The following is an 18,878-nucleotide window of genomic DNA, read 5'->3' as shown; positions in this document are numbered from 1 at the left end:
AGTGTAATTAAAGAGAGACATAAAAATGGGTTCAATATTCTTCCATGGAGAAGAAGAAGTCTGGTGAAAATAAATCTGTTTCCATTCAAGGCAGAGCCAAGGGAAATTAGAATGAAGTATAACTAAATGGCATAGATAATAAATAAATACTTTGGCCTAGATTATTGTACACTGAAAAAATCAGGAATGAGTGTGGATTGGTCTGCAAGAGTACAATTTTGAAATTGAAAAGTTGCCTGCATAAATTTCCGGAGGCAATATTCCATAGACAGGAAGAGGTTTAGGTCAGGTTCAGATTGTGATCCCACATGCGCGTCATGTCATGCCAGGGTCGTCGTTGACACCGAGGGGAATTTATTTATGTTCTCCCTTATTTTCATTGGGTCAGGTGATTTTCAGAAGGCTTCTGAAAACCCACCTTATTTGACTGTTCATGAATTTTTGGGAAAGCCTGCTGAGGAGCTGGGAACCTGCTGGCAGATAAATGTTAAATGTTTTGATAACTTCAGATGTCATTATTGGATGCTAAATTATAAGTTAGATATGTTTTTACAGCAGTGATTGATTATAAGGTTCTGATCTGTAAGGGTAAATTGACCATTACATTGAGTAGCATTATGTGCGTGTTGATGTGCATTACAGTACTTTTCCCATTTAGAAAAGTGCTAATGTGCATTAAAAACTGAAGAAAATAGTGCTTGGGAATTTTAGTGTCATGATCTGAAGTGATTTAAATATCCACTGGGATTTAAATTTTAAAGAAAATGATCTGTAGCCTTAACATATGGGGAAGAAAACAGCTACCTGATCCTGGGCCGCTTTGATTGACAGACCATCTATTGTAGCTTAGAAAAACCCAGCTATCTGTTATTTTGATTTCAATAGGCTTCATCATGTGGAGCTGCATGAGTTTGTTTTGACAAAAGAGGCCTTTATGAGTGCTTGGTTCAGTTTTGAAAGCTTATGAATCACTAATCACAGCAGGAGATTGCATATACAGTTCTACTTACGGTTTTAAGATTCTCTTAAAGTACTCTCTGTCTTTGGTACAGTTACTGAATAGATGCTTGTTTTTACCCCTCCTTGAATGACCATTTCAGAGAATGTCAGTTCCTTTAATTGATTCTTTTCTTCAGTGTGAATGGTTATGTGAGTGTCAGCTCTATTAGATTGTTAGAGGTTTATTTTTTTCATGTCCATTTCAAAGACCTCTCATCGCTGTTACATGATTCCTGATACCTACCTATAATGGATACTAGATGAGTTGCTATGGAAGGTACATGGGGACAGAGAGCAAGTAGGGGATATGAAGGGCATAAAGAACAAAGAACAGTACAGCACAGGAAACAGGCCCTTCGGCCCTCCAAGCCTGTGCCGCTCCTTGGTCCAACTAGACCATTTGTTTGTATCCCTCCATTCCCAGGCTGCTCATGTGACTATCCAGGTAAGTCTTAAACGATGCCAGCGTGTCTGCCTCCACCATCCTACTTGGCAGCGCATTCCAGGCTCCCACCACTCTCTCTGTCAAAAACGTCCCTCTGATATCTGAGTTATACCTCACCCCTCTCAGCTTGAGCCCATGACCCCTCGTGATCGTCACCTCCAACCTGGGAAAAAGCTTCCCACTGTTCACCCTATCTATACCCTTCATAATTTTGTACACCTCTATTAGGTCTCCCCTCATTCTCCGTCTTTCCAGGGAGAACAACCCCAGTTTACCCAATCTCTCCTCATAGCTAAGACCCTCCATACCAGGTAACATCCTGGTAAACCTTCTCTGCACTCTCTCTAAAGCCTCCACGTCCTTCTGGTAGTGCGGCGACCAGAACTGGACGCAGTACTCCAAATGTGGCCTAACCAGCGTTCTATACAGCTGCAACATCAGACTCCAGCTTTTATACTCTATGCCCCGTCCTATAAAGGCAAGCATACCATATGCCTTCTTCACCACCTTCTCCACCTGTGCTGCCACCTTCAAGGATTTGTGGACTTGCACACCTAGGTCCCTCTGTGTTTCTATACTCTTGATGGCTCTGCCATTTATTGTATAACTTCCCCCTACATTAGTTCTTCCAAAATGCATCACTTCGCATTTATCTGGATTAAATTCCATCTGCCATTTCTCTGCCCAATTTTCCAGCCTATCTATATCCTGCTGCATTGTCCGACAATGTTCATCGCTATCCGCAAGTCCAGCCATTTTCGTGTCATTCACAAACTTGCTGATAACACCAGTTACACCTTCTCCAAAATCATTTATATATATCACAAATAACAGAGGTCCCAGTACAGAGCCCTGCGGAACACCACTGGTCACAGACCTCCAGCCGGAAAAAGACCCTTCGACTGTTACCCTCTGTCTGCTGTGGCCAAGCCAGTTTTCTACCCATCTAGTCACCTCTCCTTGTATCCCTTGAGCCTTAACCTTCTTAACCAACCTGCCATGAGGGACTTTGTCAAATGCCTTACTGAAATCCATATAGACGACATCCACGGCCCTTCCTTCGTCAACCGTTTTTGTCACTTCCTCAAAAAACTTCACCAAATTTGTAAGGCACGACCTCCCTCTTACAAAACCATGCTATCTGTGACTAATGAGATTGTTCCGTTCTAAATGCGCATACATCCTGTCTCTAAGAATCCTCTCCAACAATTTCCCTACCACGGACGTCAAGCTCACTGACCTATAATTACCCGGGTTGTCCCTGCTACCCATCTTAAATAACGGTACCACATTTGCTATCCTCCAATCCTCAGGGACCTCACCTGTGTCCAATGAAGAGACAAAGATTTCCGTCAGAGGCCCAGCAATTACATCTCTTGTCTCCCTGAGCAGTCTAGGATAGATGCCATCAGGCCCTGGGGATTTGTCAGTTTTAATGTGACCAAAAAAACCTAACACTTCCTCCCTTGTAATGGAGATTCTCTCTAACGGGTCAACACCTCCCTCTGAGACACTCCCAGTCAACAAGTCCCTCTCCTTTGTGAATACCGATGCAAAGTATTCATTTAGGATCTCCCCTATTCCCTTGGGTTCTAAGCATAATTCCCCTCCTTTGTCCCTGAGAGGTCCGACTTTTTTCCTGACAACTCTTTTGTTCCTAACATATGAATAAAATGCCTTAGGATTCTCCTTAATCCTATCTGCCAAGAACATTTCGTGATCTCTTTTTGCCCTTCTAACTCCCCGTTTGAGTTCTTTCCTACTCTCTCTGTATTCCTCCAGAGCTCCATCTGTTTTCAGTTGCCTGGACCTAACATACGCCTCTCTTTTCTTTTTGATCAGATCCTCAATTTCCCTGGTTATCCACAGCTCTCGAATCCTACCTTTCCTATCCTTCCTTTTTACAGGCACATGAAAGGGACATGGAGCTATTCGGGAGCATGAAAGGGAATATGGAGAATATATGGGGTATGGAGAGGGCATGAAGTGTATGAGAACACATGGAAGAGAAATTGAGATCCGAGGGGCATGTAGGTATGAGGTGCATGAAGTAGATATGGGGACATTAGGAGGCATACTAAGGGTTATGGAAAATGCATGGAGGAATGGAGGGGCATGGTTGAGGCATTAAGGGGGCAAAGAGATGTGTAGGGGTAAGGGATAGAACAATAGTAAGAACAATGCGGGGAACAAAAACAAATCTGGAAGTAAGAATCCACTGATGACCATGAAACCATTGGTTATTGTCAGAAAAACACACCTGGTTCACTAATGACCTTTCGGGTAGGAAATCTGCCGTCATTACCAGGTCTGGCCTACATGTGACTCTGGAGCCACAGCAATGTGGTTGAATCTCAGCTGCCCTCTGAACAAGGACAACTAGGGATAGGCAATAAATGCTGGTCAGCCAGAGACGCCCATGTTCCACGAATTAATAAAAAAACAACTGAGCCAATATCACAAGAACTGAGGTGGGCCTTCTAACCAGCATCTGTACCACTTCAACACTATCTGGGCCTTCCTAAAGAGGTGGCATACCAAAAACCCTGCCACCCACATCTCTCATATGGCAGGTATCGGAGCTGGTTACAGCTTTGGGTTGGTGGGATCAGGAAATGGCCTGACTCGTATTTCCTGCGGCTGTGACAAAAGCCTTCATAGAACATAGAACAGTACAGCACAGAACAGGCCCTTCGGCCCACGATGTTGTGCCGAGCTTTATCTGAAACCAAGATCAAGCTATCCCACTCCCTATCATCCTGGTGTGCTCCATGTGCCTATCCAATAACCGCTTAAATGTTTCTAAAGTGTCTGACTCCACTATCACTGCAGGCAGTCCATTCCACACCCCAACCACTCTCTGCATAAAGAACCTACCTCTGATATCCTTCCTTTATCTCCCACCACGAACCCTATAGTTATGCCCCCTTGTAATAGCTCTATCCACCCGAGGAAATAATCTTTGAACGTTCACTCTATCTATCCCCTTCATCATTTTATAAACCTCTATTAAGTCTCCCCTCAGCCTCCTCCGCTCCAGAGAGAACAGCCCTAGCTCCCGCAATCTTTCCTCATAAGACCTACCCTCCAAACCAGGCAGCATCCTGGTAAATCTCCTCTGCACTCTTTCCAGCGCTTCCACATCCTTCCTATAGTGAGGTGACCAGAACTGCACACAATACTCCAAATGTGGTCTCACCAAGGTCCTGTACAGTTGCAGCATTACCCCATGCTCTTAAACTCCAACCCTCTGTTAATAAAAGCTAACAAGGCCTTCTTCACAGCTCTATCCACTTGAGTGGCAACCTTTAGAGATCTGTGGATATGGACCCCAAGATCTCTCTGTTCCTCCACAGTCTTCAGAACCCTACCTTTGACCCTGTAATCCACATTTAAATTAGTCCTACCAAAATGAATCGCCTCACATTTATCAGGGTTAAACTCCATTTCCCATTTTTCAGCCCAGCTTTGCATCCTATCTATGTCTCTTTGCAGCCTACAACAGCCCTCCACCTCATCCACTACTCCACCAATCTTGGTGTCATCAGCAAATTTACTGATCCACCCTTCAGCCCCCTCCTCTAAGTCATTAATAAAAATCACAAAGAGCAGAGGACCAAGCACTGATCCCTGCGGCACTCCGCTAGCAACCTGCCTCCAGTCCGAAAATGTTCCATCGACCACCACCCTCTGTCTTCGATCAGACAGCCAGTTACCTATCCAATCGGCCAACTTTCCCTCTATCCCACACCTCCTTACTTTCATCATAAGCCGACCATGGGGGAACTTATCAAACGCCTTACTAAAATCCATGTATATGACATCAACTGCCCTACCTTCATCAACACACTTAGTTACCTCCTCAAAAAATTCAATCAAATTTGTGAGGCACGACTTGCCCTTCACGAATCCATGCTGACTATCCCGGATTAATCCGCATCTTTCTAAATGGTCGTAAATCCCATCCCTAAGGACCTTTTCCATCAATTTACCAACCACCGAAGTAAGACTAACTGGTCTATAATTACCAGGGTCATTTCTATTCCCTTTCTTAAACAGAGGAACAACATTCGCCATTCTCCAGTCCTCTGGCACCATCCCCGTGGACAGCGAGGACCCAAAGATCAAAGCCAAAGGCTCTGCAATCTCATCCCTTGCCTCCCAAAGAATCCTAGGATACATTTCATCAGGCCCAGGGATCTTATCGACCTTCAGTTTATTCAAAACTGCCAGGACATCCTCCCTCCGAACATCTATTTCCTCCAGCCTATTAGCCTGTAACACCTTCTCTTCCTCAAAAACATGGCCCCTCTCCTTGGTGAACACTGAAGAAAAGTATTCATTCATCACCTCGCCTATCTCTACTGACTCCATGCACAAGTTCCCACTACTGTCCTTGACCGGCCCTAACCTCACCCTGGTCATTCTTTTATTCCTCACATAAGAGTAAAAAGCCTTGGGGTTTTCCTTGATCCGACCCGCCAAGGACTTCTCGTGTCCCCTCCTAGCTCTCCTAAGCCCCTTTTTCAGCTCATTCCTTGCTAACTTGTAACCCTCAATCGAGCCACCTGAACCTTGTTTCCTCATCCCTACATAAGCTTCCCTCTTCCTTTTCACAAGACATTCCACCTCTTTCGTGAACCATGGTTCCCTCACTCGGCCATTTCCTCCCTGCCTGACAGGGACATACCTATCAAGGACACCCAGTATTTGTTCCTTGAAAAAGTTCCACTTTTCATTAGTTCCTTTCCCTGACAGTTTCTGTTCCCATCTTATGCCCCCTAATTCTTGCCTAATCGCATCATAATTACCTCTCCCCCAATTGTAAACCTTGCCCTGCCGTAAGGCCCTATCCCTCTCCATTGCAAGAACAAAAGACACTGAATTGTGGTCACTATCTCCAAAGTGCTCTCCCACAACCAAATCTAACACTTGGCCCGGTTCATTTCCCAGTACCAAATCCAAATCCCAGTACCTTCACATCAAATAAATATAACCCACCATTCAGGAAAGCAGAGGATGAGAAAAGGGGAACTATAGGCCAGTCAGCCTGAGATCATTGGTCGGGAAAATTCTGGAATCTATTATTAGGGATATGAAATTTGGTCAACCCATCCCTGAAACAATGAGTGCCATGAAGGATGATGGGTCCAGTTCTTGGGTTATTTAAAATGTAATTCAACAAGCTATAGATGAGTTGCGTTTGACTTACATTTGCCAAGGTAAAGTTTGAGGAATAACTGCTTTGGGTTGCTGGAGCAATTTGGGGATGTTTGCTGCACAGGGTAAGAGAGAAAAGACCAGTGAGGAGTTGTTGAAGTATGACTTGGTGTGCAGTGTGACCTGGGAAAGGAGAGGAGACAGAGAGGGGGCAACTCTGGGAGAAACACCATATCAATAAAAGGTGTTTATGGAGCATTACATCTACGGAGCCACAATTAAGAATCAGTGAGAAGGTTGTACTTCACCAAAGATGTTATCATGGAGTTGTACCGTTTTTGTCACGGAGTTGGTCCACATCTTCCATACTAACCTGGAGACCCAGAGCATAGCGGGGACAGCCTTGCCTGGGGTCATAACTGTCACCTTGCCTTCAGATTCCACACAACTGGATTCTTCCAGGTGCAAGCAGGCAATATCAACAGCATTTTGTAGTTCGCTGTTCTTTGGTGCATCGGGGATCACAGAGACACTGTGTAGATGATGAGAAGGGACTTTATCCTCCTCTCCCTGAGTTACAGGGATGAAAGGGTAGCTTTTGGCTAAAATTAAGCATCAAATCAAGTCTGAGATGAGGAGGTGCAAGCTGATGGGGTGTCAACTTGGATCCTGAATGTCTCTCTTGTGGAGACCATGAATTGAATTCAATTTGAATTGTTTCTTGAAGCAAACAAGGAGATGGAGTAAGGGCTTGCCCTTCCACCCTGTGCATTGACTTTGTAACTTTAAGAATGGGGATTCGCCAGGATAACCGACTCTCCTGATGGTGCAGCTGCCACTTTCGTGCACACCATGGGAGCTGTCTCAATATGCAACCGCATCAAAAAATCTATCTCGATGAGTGTCTACTCTCCCGGCAGCACCCATGATGCATTTATTCTGCACCAGCCCAAAATACCTAACATCTTCAGGCCTCCAAGATGCACCAGAGGATTTAAAACTTCTGTCAATGCTATATTTTCACCAGGTAGTTAGAAAGATGAGCAAGAACCGTTGCGTTTTTTTAAAACTACCCTAAGCTGAGGGCACTGAATAGTATAGTACTTTTCACACCAATCTTTCACCTCTGCGACCTGAGTTTGGACACTAGCCCAAATGGTTGGGATGAAAACAACTTCTGTCTGCCAGATGAAAGGGAAATGAATTTATGCACTCTTAACCCAATCCCAAAGGGCATTTTCCCCAAACTGTAAACTGTTGTTAGTTTGGCAGTTTCACACAGAGAGCCTGAGAATTGCTGGTGACAAGTGAAAAACGTCATTTTGATTATTGAACTATTGAGCACAGATTAGAGGAAGCTTTATTTTGTATTTAATCATGTAATATCTGATGTGAGGGTACTTGTTAATAATGTTAGGTGTTTAAAATGGGACAGGATTCAATTTTTAACACCAGTCTCATTCAACTTAATGATCACTAAATTCGCCAGCAATAGCTCTTCATTTGATAAGTTGGTTAGATTCACTCTTTCTAAGTCAGTGGATTCCGGTTTGGGTAAATGTTTAAGATTGCAATATCTTTATTTTGCTGCAAACCAACTTACAAGAGTGGATTATTTTTGACGTGAATTTGCTGGCATTGTTGTTTGCAAACATGGAGAAGTATTGCCCAGAACATGAGTAGAACTCTATGATCCCAGTTGAAGGGTCATGCGTTCTCTTATGCCCACCCAAGCAAGCATTTTGTTTTCGTTTAACGTGTCACCTGACAGACTACTGAGGAGTTCTCCTGATAGTCTGGCAAACATTCTACCTTTCAACTAATGCTAGCAAAAGCAGATTAGCTGGTCATTCATCTCACTGCTACCTATGGGAGCATTTTGTTCACAAAATAGCTACCACATTGGCCCACATAAAATTGACTGCAGTCCAAAAGGAACTAATTGTACATGAGGTTCCTTGCAATGTTATAATTTCTTATGTTCATTACCTTCAGTTAGGCAATAAGATGAATGTACTCCTCACTCCCATTGGCTTCCTCTATGGCATCAGAAAGCATGATTGTATTTCACATAATACGTATTTTAAAACGGGTGCAAGTATTTGCTCTATTGAACCAGAACCAATTTCTGCTTTCAATCTTTAAGCATCTGCTTTGTCCTTAATAGCCTGGACATTGTGGGCCCAATTTTACCATCAAGTTGAACCCATTTTCAGGCACAAAAACTTGGTGAAGTCGGTTGTGAGATGAGTAGTGAGATCCGCGCCCACCCCCGTCCCCGCCCCCGCGCTGGTTTCCCCTTTACCAAGGGCCGAAAATGGCTGCTGTCGGGACCACGCCCGAAACGGACGTGACGTCAATTTAAATGTATTTGCAATCATTTAAATTGACTTAATGGGCTGCACGCCCAACCTTACCAGCACTTTCCCCTTTACTACTGCGTTCACCCATCCAGATTCGGCACAAAATAGACATGGTCCACACAAAGGTATGATTCGGGCACTCCAGCTTCTGAGGAGGTAAGTTCCGAGCTTCCAGCGGCTCTCTTCTTCAGATCGGTGGTTGGGGGGGGGAGGGAGGTGGGTCAGATGGCTCTATGCGTCAGATCGGTGGGGCGCAGGGGGAGGCTGCACTGACTCTACGACAGAGTATCTTCCCCAGGCCCTAACCCTGTACCCCCACACATTTACCCAGCTAATCCTCCTAAACTAACCCTGGGACACTAAGGGGCAATTTAGCACGGCCAATTTTCCCAACCTGCACATCTTTGGACTCAGTAAGAAGTCTCACAACTCTGCCTCTGCTCAGTGAGGGGGAAAGGGGGTCTGCTACCACTCTGTGTGTGATCGGTGGGGGGGTTGGGGAGGTCCGCTGCCACTCTGTGTGTGATTGGTGGGGGGAAGAGGGGGTCCGCTGCTACTCTGAGTGTGATCAGTGGGGGGGGGGCAGGGGGCTGCAATCAGTCTGGGTAGCAAGGGTGGGGGGGATAAGGGGGTCAGCTAAGTTGTGGGGGTGGGGCAAGGTCTGTGGGGGCAGGGGGAGGCATTCTCCAGCCCGGGACCGATGTGGCAGGGGAGCGTTTTTCTATTTTTGTTTACTGCGCATGCGCAATTAGAGGTGTCGATCGGAGCTGCAGTGTTTCGGGCACGTTAAGCTCTGCCCACAGGCTTCTACAGCACGATTCAGAATCACTGCTATTTTTTCAGGCAGAGTGCTTTTGGGGGCATCTGAGAATAGATCTAAACGTCGGATCTGAAACACTCCCAATTTCAAGTCCGCCGAGCACTTCAAATCAAAATGGTAAAATAGAGCCCTGTGTGTTCCTGCCTTCTACAGTTTCCTTGTTCCAATCTTGAAGGAGATATTTTCTTTGTTTCACCCACAATGTTATTTGAATGATTTTCCCTCTGGGACTTGTACTTTTGAATTTCTCATTCTGCTCCTTGCAACACTTTCTCTTTTTCTAAATTAACTGGCATAATCCTCTGCTCAGCGACAGCCATCGTTATTTGATCTGAATGCTTATTAAGGGATTATTGACCGCAAAGCTGTGAATTGTGCACAGAAAGACCCGCGCTTTGCAAAATCATTTCACAATTCTGCTTTGAAGTTCAAATATGAATTCTGGGTTAGTAGTGTCTTTTGCAATTATCGATGCCTCAGCGAGGCCCAAATAGTAAGAGAGATGTGGAGGAAGAAATTGCTAAGCAGATTATGGATATGTGTGGGGGTCGCAGGGTAGTTGTCATGGGGGACTTTAACTTTCCAAATATAGATTGGAACCTTTGTAGGTCAAATAGTTCGGATGGGGCAGTTTTTGTGCAGTGTGTGCAGGAGGGTTTCCTGACACAATATGTGGATCGGCCGACAAGAGGTGAGGCCACATTGGATTTGGTGCTGGGAAATGAACCGGGCCAAGTGTTAGATTTGGTTGTGGGAGAGCACTTTGGAGATAGTGACCACAATTCGGTGTTTTTTGTTCTTGCAATGGAGAGGGATAGGGCCGTACGGCAGGGCAAGGTTTACAATTGGGGGAGAGGTAATTATGATGCGATTAGGCAGGAATTAGGGGGCATAAGATGGGAACAGAAACTGTCAGGGAAAGGCACTAATGAAAAGTGGAACTTTTTCAAGGAACAAATACTGGGTGTCCTTGATAGGTATGTCCCTGTCAGGCAGGGAGGAAATGGCCGAGTGAGGGAACCATGGTTCACGAAAGAGGTGGAATGTCTTGTGAAAAGGAAGAGGGAAGCTTATGTAGGGATGAGGAAACAAGGTTCAGATGGCTCGATTGAGGTTTACAAGTTAGCAAGGAATGAGCTGAAAAAGGGGCTTAGGAGAGCTAGGAGGGGACATGAGAAGTCCTTGGTGGGTCGGATCAAGGAAATCCCAAGGCTTTTTACTCTTATGTGAGGAATAAAAGAATGACCAGGGTGAGGTTAGGGCCGGTCAAAGACAGTAGTGGGAACTTGTTATGGAGTCAGTAGAGATAGGCGAGGTGATGAATGAATACTTTTCTTCAGTGTTCACAAGGAGAGGGGCCATGTTTTTGAGGAAGAGAAGGCGTTACAGGCTAATAGGCTGGAGGAAATAGATGTTCGGAGGGAGGATGTCCTGGCAGTTTTGAATAAACTGAAGGTCGATAAGTCCCCTGGGCCTGATGAAATATATCCTAGGATTCTTTGGAAGGCAAGGGATGAAATTGCAGAGCCTTTGGCTTTGATCTTTGGGTCCTCACTGTCCATGGGGATGGTGCCAGAGGACTGGAGAGTGGCGAATGTTGTTCCTCTGTTTAAGAAAGGGAATAGAAATGACCCTGGTAATTATAGACCGGTTAGTCTTACTTCGGTGGTTGGTAAATTGATGGAAAAGGTCCTTAGGGATGGGATTTACGACCATTTAGAAAGATGCGGATTAATCCGGGATAGTCAGCACGGACTTGTGAAGGGCAAGTCGTGCCTCACAAATTTGATTGAATTTTTTGAGGAGGTAACTAAGTGTGTTGATGAAGGTAGGGCAGTTGATGTCATATACATGGATTTTAGTAAGGCGTTTGATAAGGTCCCCCATGGTCGGCTGGTGATGAAAGTGAGGAGGTGTGGGATAGAGGGAAAGTTGGCCGATTGGATAGGTAACTGGCTATCTGATCGAAGACAGAGGGTGGTGGTGGATAGAAAATTTTCGGACTGGAGGCAGGTTGCTAGCGGAGTGCCGCAGGGATCAGTGCTTGGTCCTCTGCTCTTTGTGATTTTTATTAATGACTTAGAGGAGGGGGCTGAAGGGTGGATCAGTAAATTTGCTGATGACACCAAGATTGGTGAGGAGTGGATGAGGTGGAGGGCTGTTGAAGGCTGCAAAGAAACATAGATAGGATGCAAAGCTGGGCTGAAAAATGGGAAATGGAGTTTAACCCTGATAAATATGAGGTGATTCATTTTGGTAGGACTAATTTAAATGTGGATTACAGGGTCAAAGGTAGGGTTCTGAAGACTGTGGAGGAACAGAGAGATTTTGGGGTCCATATCCACAGATCTCTAAAGGTTGCCATTCAAGTGGATAGAGCTGTGAAGAAGGCCTATAGTGTGTTAGCTTTTATTAACAGGGGGTTGGAGTTTAAGAGCCGTGGGGTAATGCTGCAACTGTACAGGACCTTGGTGAGACCACATTTGGAATATTGTGTGCAGTTCTGGTCACCTCACTATAAGAAGGATGTGGAAACGCTGGAAAGAGTGCAGAGGAGATTTACCAGGATGCTGCCTGGTTTGGAGGGTAGGTCTTATGAGGAAAGGTTAAGGGAGCTCGGGCTGTTCTCTCTGGAGCGGAGGAGGCTGAGGGGAGACTTAATAGAGGTTTATAAAATGATGAAGGGGATAGATAGAGTGAACGTTCAAAGACTATTTCCTCGGGTGGATGGAGCTATTACAAGGGGGCATAACTATAGGGTTCATGGTGGGAGATATAGGAAGGATATCAGAGGTTGGTTCTTTACGCAGAGAGTGGTTGGGGTGCGGAATGGACTGCCTGCAGTGATAGTGGAGTCAAGACACTTTAGGAACATTTAAGCGGTTATTGGATAGGCACATGGAGCACACCAGGATGATAGGGAGTGGGATAGCTTGATCTTGGTTTCAGATAAAGCTCGGCACAACATCGTGGGCCGAAGGGCCTGTTCTGTGCTGTACTGTTCTATGTTCTATGTAAGGTATGTGAAATGCTGCGAGGAACAACATGGCTGTTCCTTTTTACTATATCACAATCACACCTCCCTGCTATATATCCTTAAATCTCTTTTCTCACCAGAATGAAATCTAGCTGCCTCTTGAATCCATTTATACAGATCATGCCAATGTCACCTCTAGTAACCCTTCACCATAGTAAACAACTTATGATGTTTTAAAGCTGCATCTCAAACTTCTTCAAAAACATAGAACCATAGCACCACAGAATCTCTACATTCAGAAGGAGACCATTCAGCCCATCAGGTTTGCACTGATTCTTCGAAAGAAAAGCCTACCTAGGCCTTCTCCTCTGCCTTATCTCCATTACCCCGTGCACTTACCATGGCTAATCCACTTAAATTGCACATCTTTGGAGTGTGAGAGGAAACCAGAACACCCGGAGGAAACCCACACAGACATGGGTAGAATGTGCAAACTCCACACAGACAGTCACCCAAGGCCAGAATTGAACCCTGGTCCCTGGTGCTGTGAGGCAGCAGTGCTAACCACTGTTAATCATGGTTTTTCATTCCTCATAAGTTAAAATCGCGATACTTGGAGTCACTTTGTTGTCCTTTAAATAACATGTTCCTCCAACGAATAGGTGACCGGAAATACATTCTGTAATACCGATGGTATTTTAGAATTTTAGAACTCAGATTTTAATGTTTTGGAGGGAGGAGAGGAGGGAAACGGGATAAGTTATAGCTGAATAAGCTTCGACCTCCTTTGAGTTACAGGAAACTAAGGATACATGGAGAAATTGTCCTGATGAGAGAAAAGGTTTTTTTTAATCTCTCATAAATTGAACAGTTGTGCAGGGACCTTTAGCAAATGTGTTTTCAAATGTGAAGTTTTGCTTTTCCTATTCTGTGATATTTCCAATTAATCCTCCCCTCAATCTATCCTGAATGTATCCTCCTTTACTTATGTATTTCCAAACATTGTTTTTTGATTTCCAACAAGTAATCTACAAATGTAAAACTATGAGAAATCTCTCCTACTGTGTTACAGATTCATTTACTTTATCTCTCTAATTTAAGGGATGATACTAACATTCGGGTTGCCAACTCTGGTTGGAGGTCTCCCTGGTGGGTTGGTCATGTGATCATCATCTTCAGGGCCTCAAAAGCTCAAATATACCTGCTGGAAGCAATAGGCAGGTGACCACCAGGCATCCAGGCCATTGACTCCTTACTCTACTTTGCTAGGTTTTCATGCTTCAACCACCAGTTTGCTAAACAGCTTCTGAACAATTCCCATATTCTCTAGAACCCCACATTTGCTTTTGATGTTTCCCATCATTTGTCTTATGCCATTCTCAGTTCTGCACGTTAATCATCTCCTGCTCCCTACCCAATCGATGTAGCACTAATTCTTTTGCTTTTCTTCTGTATGCCATCTGCAAAAAGTGGTTTTAGCTTTGTACTGACACTAAACTTGTGCGTTGTAACTTAGGTGTGACGGTACAAACTGTGGTTGGAGGGCCAACTTCAACAATGATTACAGCAACAACTACAATAGCAGCGGCAATATTAGCTGTAAGAGCAATTATGACAATGAAAGTCAAGCATGCTGGGAACTTTGGTCAAGTTATAATTAAATACAGATGCTGGTTAGAAGGCTGTAGTGTATTGTTACCTGGCCTGTGAGCAGTGACCTGACACTTCCTCTGTTGACCAAATAGGAATATTATTTGGACTATGCTAGACATGTCAGAGCCATTGATACCATATAAGGTAAGGCTATGTAATTTACATGCAGCTTGGTATAAACATTTGGGTTTGTTTACGAGTAACTCCATTGGCCATGATCGAGCGTTGTGATCGGTTTCCAATGACATCATTGGCCAGATGCCAGAGAACTTTCTGGAAGATTGGGAAAGTTTGGGGAAAAAGAGATGTGTTTCAGTCTTTGGGCCCTATTTTACCATTTTGATTCTAAGTACTTGGTGGACTTGAAACTGGGAATGTTTAGAGTTCCAACTTTTAGACTCAGGCGCATCCATACTCACTCTGCCTGAAAAAATATCAGCAATTCTGAATCGCGCTGCAGAAACATGTGGACGGGGCTTAACGTGTCCGAAACGCTGCCTCCATCTGTGCATGCGCAGAAAAAAAAGATAGAATATGGCTCCCCTGCCACATTCCTCCCAGGCCGGATAATGCCTCCCCCTGGCCCCCACAGATATTGCGTCACACCCCCCAACATTACTGACCCCCTTATCCCCCCACCCACTTCACCACCCAGATCGATTGTGGGCCCTTCCCCCCTGCTGATCTCAGGCAAAGTGGCAGTGGACCCCCCTTCCCCCCCACTGATCTCAGGCAGAGTGGAAGCGGACCCCCCTTCCCCCTCACTGATCTCAGGCAGAGTGGCAGCGGACCCCCCCTTCCCTCTCACTGATCTCAGGCAGAGTGGCAGCGGAACCCCCCTTCCCCCCCCCCACCAATCTCAAGCAGAGGGCCATTGGACCCACCTTCCACCCCCCCTCAACCCCCCAACCCCACCCCCCACAACCGATCTTAAGCAGAGAGCCATTGGATGCCCGGCACTTATCTCCTCAGTAACTGGAGTGTCCAATTCAGACTTTTGTAGAGCTTGTCTGTTTCACGCCGATTCTGGATGGGTGAATGCAGTGGTAAAGGGGGAAGTGTCGGTACGGTTGGGTGTGCAGTTCATTAAGTCAATTGAAATGCATGCAAATGCATTAAAATGGCCGTCGCACCCATTTTGGGCACGGTCTCGATTGCGGCCATTTTCGGGCCTTCGTAAAGGGGGGGGCGGGTGCAGAAGCGGGCGCAGATTGTGCTATTTGCCTCGCACCCGACTTTACCAAGTTCACGCCCGAAAACGGGTGCAACTTGATGGTAAAATCGGGCCCTTTGTCTTCAGCGATAACTCAAGGCCCTCCATTGCAAGTGTGCCATTCTAAAGTGAAGCATGATGAGACTTTATCTTGCAAGAAGTCTCACTCCATTTCACTCTGGTATCAGGATCACTCTTGAATTCAGAGTCAAAATGCATTTACACTATAACCACAATATGATGAGAAGCAAAACTGCTTCCTGCTGGCTGTTCAAATACACATTTAGAAAACTGCTGCTGGGTCAGACCTACTGGAGGATCATAGTCTTAAAAAGAGATGAATACTGGTTCAACAATTAAGTCAGTTTGTTGCCGCCGAGATCTGCACACTTGTTCCAACACACGTTATAACTCATCAAGGGCAGAGATTAGAAACAAATTCATAACCAGAAGGTTCAGAAAAGAAAAGAACATTTTGTTACCCGTGTAACAATAAATCTTAGATTAAGTGAAGAATGGGGTCACGCAAGGCCCAGGAAACAGACCTTATGGAATTTATTATTAATATGTCAAATGGTTCAGAAAATTGGAACCAAAAATGCAAACTGAGAATGTCAAAAAATTTTATTGAAACTATTCTACAAGTTAAGAGTTCCCTAGAGGTTTTGCAAATTAAGTTTAAAGTTTATTTTATTTTTTAGTGTCAGATGTAGGCTTACATGAACACTGCAATGAGGTTACTGGGAATATCCCCTAGTCACCACACTCCGGCGCCTGTTCGGTTACACTGAAGGAGAATTTAGCGTTACTAATGCACCTAACCAGCATGTCTTTCAGATATCAGAGAATATCTTGCCTGTGATTACTACTGTTATAATTGAGGTCAGAAACTCCAAAGTGTTTTATGAAGTCCACCTGGACCATAACTTTTGCACTTTGAATTTGGCTAGGGTGAGCATAAGATGCTTCACTTCAGGTATGTTTCAACAGACCCACTAAGGAGCTTTTAACAAAAAAAGTTTATTTAAGTACACTAGTTAACATGTGAAGAAAGAAAATTAACAATAATCTTTACCAATTACAGACAAAAAAACTATGATCTTGTATAAACCTTAACAGCTAAACACCCAAACAAATCCCATAAACATAACCCTTGCCACAGATTCAGCGCATAAACTACAAATGCTCATGTGATGCTGGAACTTAGTCCTTTGGGTGGAGAATTAAAACTCTGATTTCCCAGCCTTGTAACTTCGAGCAGCTCTCTGGATATACACCCTGAACAGCTTGATGTCAGAACAGCTTCCCAAAATACCAGGGAGAGAGAGAGACTCTAGACCAGCCAACCACCAACGGCAGATATTCCACTCCAGGAATGCCAGGAGACCTGCTTCCAGCTAGCCAGCAGACTCCATAATACCAGGGAGAGAGAGAAACACTGCTTTCCAGTCCACTGACAACCCCCTTCTGAACTAAAATTGAAAATGAAACCTTAGGTTTTTATGGAGAGGAACCACCTGACTTTGATTTGTCAATAAATCTTCCCTCTCACAGTGCAAGGTCATAAATAATTCCAGAAAGCACCTGAGGCCCATAGTAAAAATAAACAAAACCCCATTTAAGCCACTGAAGCAGCAATGAAAGGATATCTCCAGACAATTGGTGCCACAATGAAAGAAACTGAAGCTGTGATAGTGGCAGAGAACATGATTTAAAAAAACACATTTCTTAAAGTACACTGTGTTGTAAACCCAATTAAAGATGAAGATAAGTTTCCCTATTCCAAAGTATTCTAAACTCATAATTTATTCAGTGGCTATATCATCTGGGCCTTTGACTTTATTGTTTTGTATCTTATTAAATGCTGTTCTTACTTTATACAAACATACGAATTAGGAGCAGGAGTAGGTTAATCAGTCCCTTGAGCCTCCTCCACCATTCAAAAGATCATGGCTGATCAGATTGTAACCTCAATCCCATATTCCTACCTATCCCCAATAACCTTTCACCTACACGCACCTTCCCCCCCCCATCCGCACCCCCCCCCCATCCCCACCCCCCACCTTTGTAATTCAGAATCTATGTAGCCCTGCCTTAAAAATATTCACTGCCTTTTGAGGAAAGGAGTTTCAGAGATTCCCGACCCTCTGAAAGAAAATAATTCTCTTCATCTCTGTCTTAAGTGAGTGATCATTTCTAATTAAACAGTGACCCCCTAGTTCTAGATTCTCTGACAAGAGGAAACATCCTCTTCACATCCAGCCTGTCAATATCCCTCAAGATCTTAAAGGTTTCGATCAAGATGCCTCTTAGTCCTCTTACGTTTAGTGGATACAAACCTAACCTCTCCAATCTCTTAACTCAGTTAGCTGGATGGTTGATTGGTGATGCAGAATGATGATGGGGGCATAAATATAAGCGAGGTACTATGAAATCCAACATTCAAGGACATTCTAGAGAAACATTTTTACCTGGGGAATTACTGGAGAATGGAACTTGCTACCACAGGGAGTAGTAGAGGTTAAGCATTTAAGGGGAAGTACACAATTGAGAAAGGATTAAAATACTATGTTGATGGGCTTAGAGGAAGTGTGGAGGGAGGAGGTTCATGTGGATCATAAACACTGACATGGACTTGTTGGCCTAATTGGCTGTTTTTGTGCTGCAAAAACCTTGTATAGAAACATAGAAACATAGAAAACTACAGCACAAAACAGGCCCTTCGGCCCCACAAGTTGTGCCGAACATATCCCTACCTTTTAGGCCTACTTATAACCCTCCATCCTATTAAGTCCCATGTACTCATCCAGGAGTCTCTTAAAAGACCCGATTGAGTTCGCCTCCACCACCACTGACGGCAGCTGATTCCACTCGCTCACCACCCTCTGTGTGAAAAACCTCCCCCTAACATTTCCCCTGTACCTACACCCCAGCACCTTAAACCTGTGTCCTCCCGTAGCAGCCATTTCCACCCTGGGAAATAGCCTCTGAGAGTCCACCCGATCTATGCCTCTCAACATCTTATATACCTCTATTAGGTCTCCTCTCATCCTACGTCCCTCCAAGGAGAAAAGACCGAGCTCCCTCAGCCTATCCTCATAAGGCATGCCACTCAATCCAGGCAACATCCTTGTAAATCTCCTCTGCACCCTTTCAATCTTTTCCACATCCTTCCGTAATGAGGCGACCAGAACTGAGCACAGTATTGGACATTGTTCGAGAGAATGTAACACTTTTTCTATGTTTCA

The 18,878-nt window shown here is 44.6% G+C and overlaps 1 protein-coding gene across 1 annotated transcript in view; it reads left to right on the top strand.

The window, feature by feature from the left end:
- Window positions 1–18,878, top strand: part of rxfp2l (relaxin family peptide receptor 2, like) — a 101,405-nt gene that overhangs the window by 16,314 nt on the left and 66,213 nt on the right. The window contains exon 2 of the mRNA XM_078212069.1: window positions 14,281–14,363. Coding sequence (XP_078068195.1) covers window positions 14,281–14,363 — 83 coding nt within the window. The remainder of the gene's footprint in view (window positions 1–14,280; window positions 14,364–18,878) is intronic.

Source organism: Mustelus asterias, chromosome 4 (assembly GCF_964213995.1).
Source record: "Mustelus asterias chromosome 4, sMusAst1.hap1.1, whole genome shotgun sequence".
NCBI lineage: Eukaryota > Metazoa > Chordata > Chondrichthyes > Carcharhiniformes > Triakidae > Mustelus > Mustelus asterias.
This window is presented reverse-complemented; position numbering and strand designations above follow the sequence as displayed.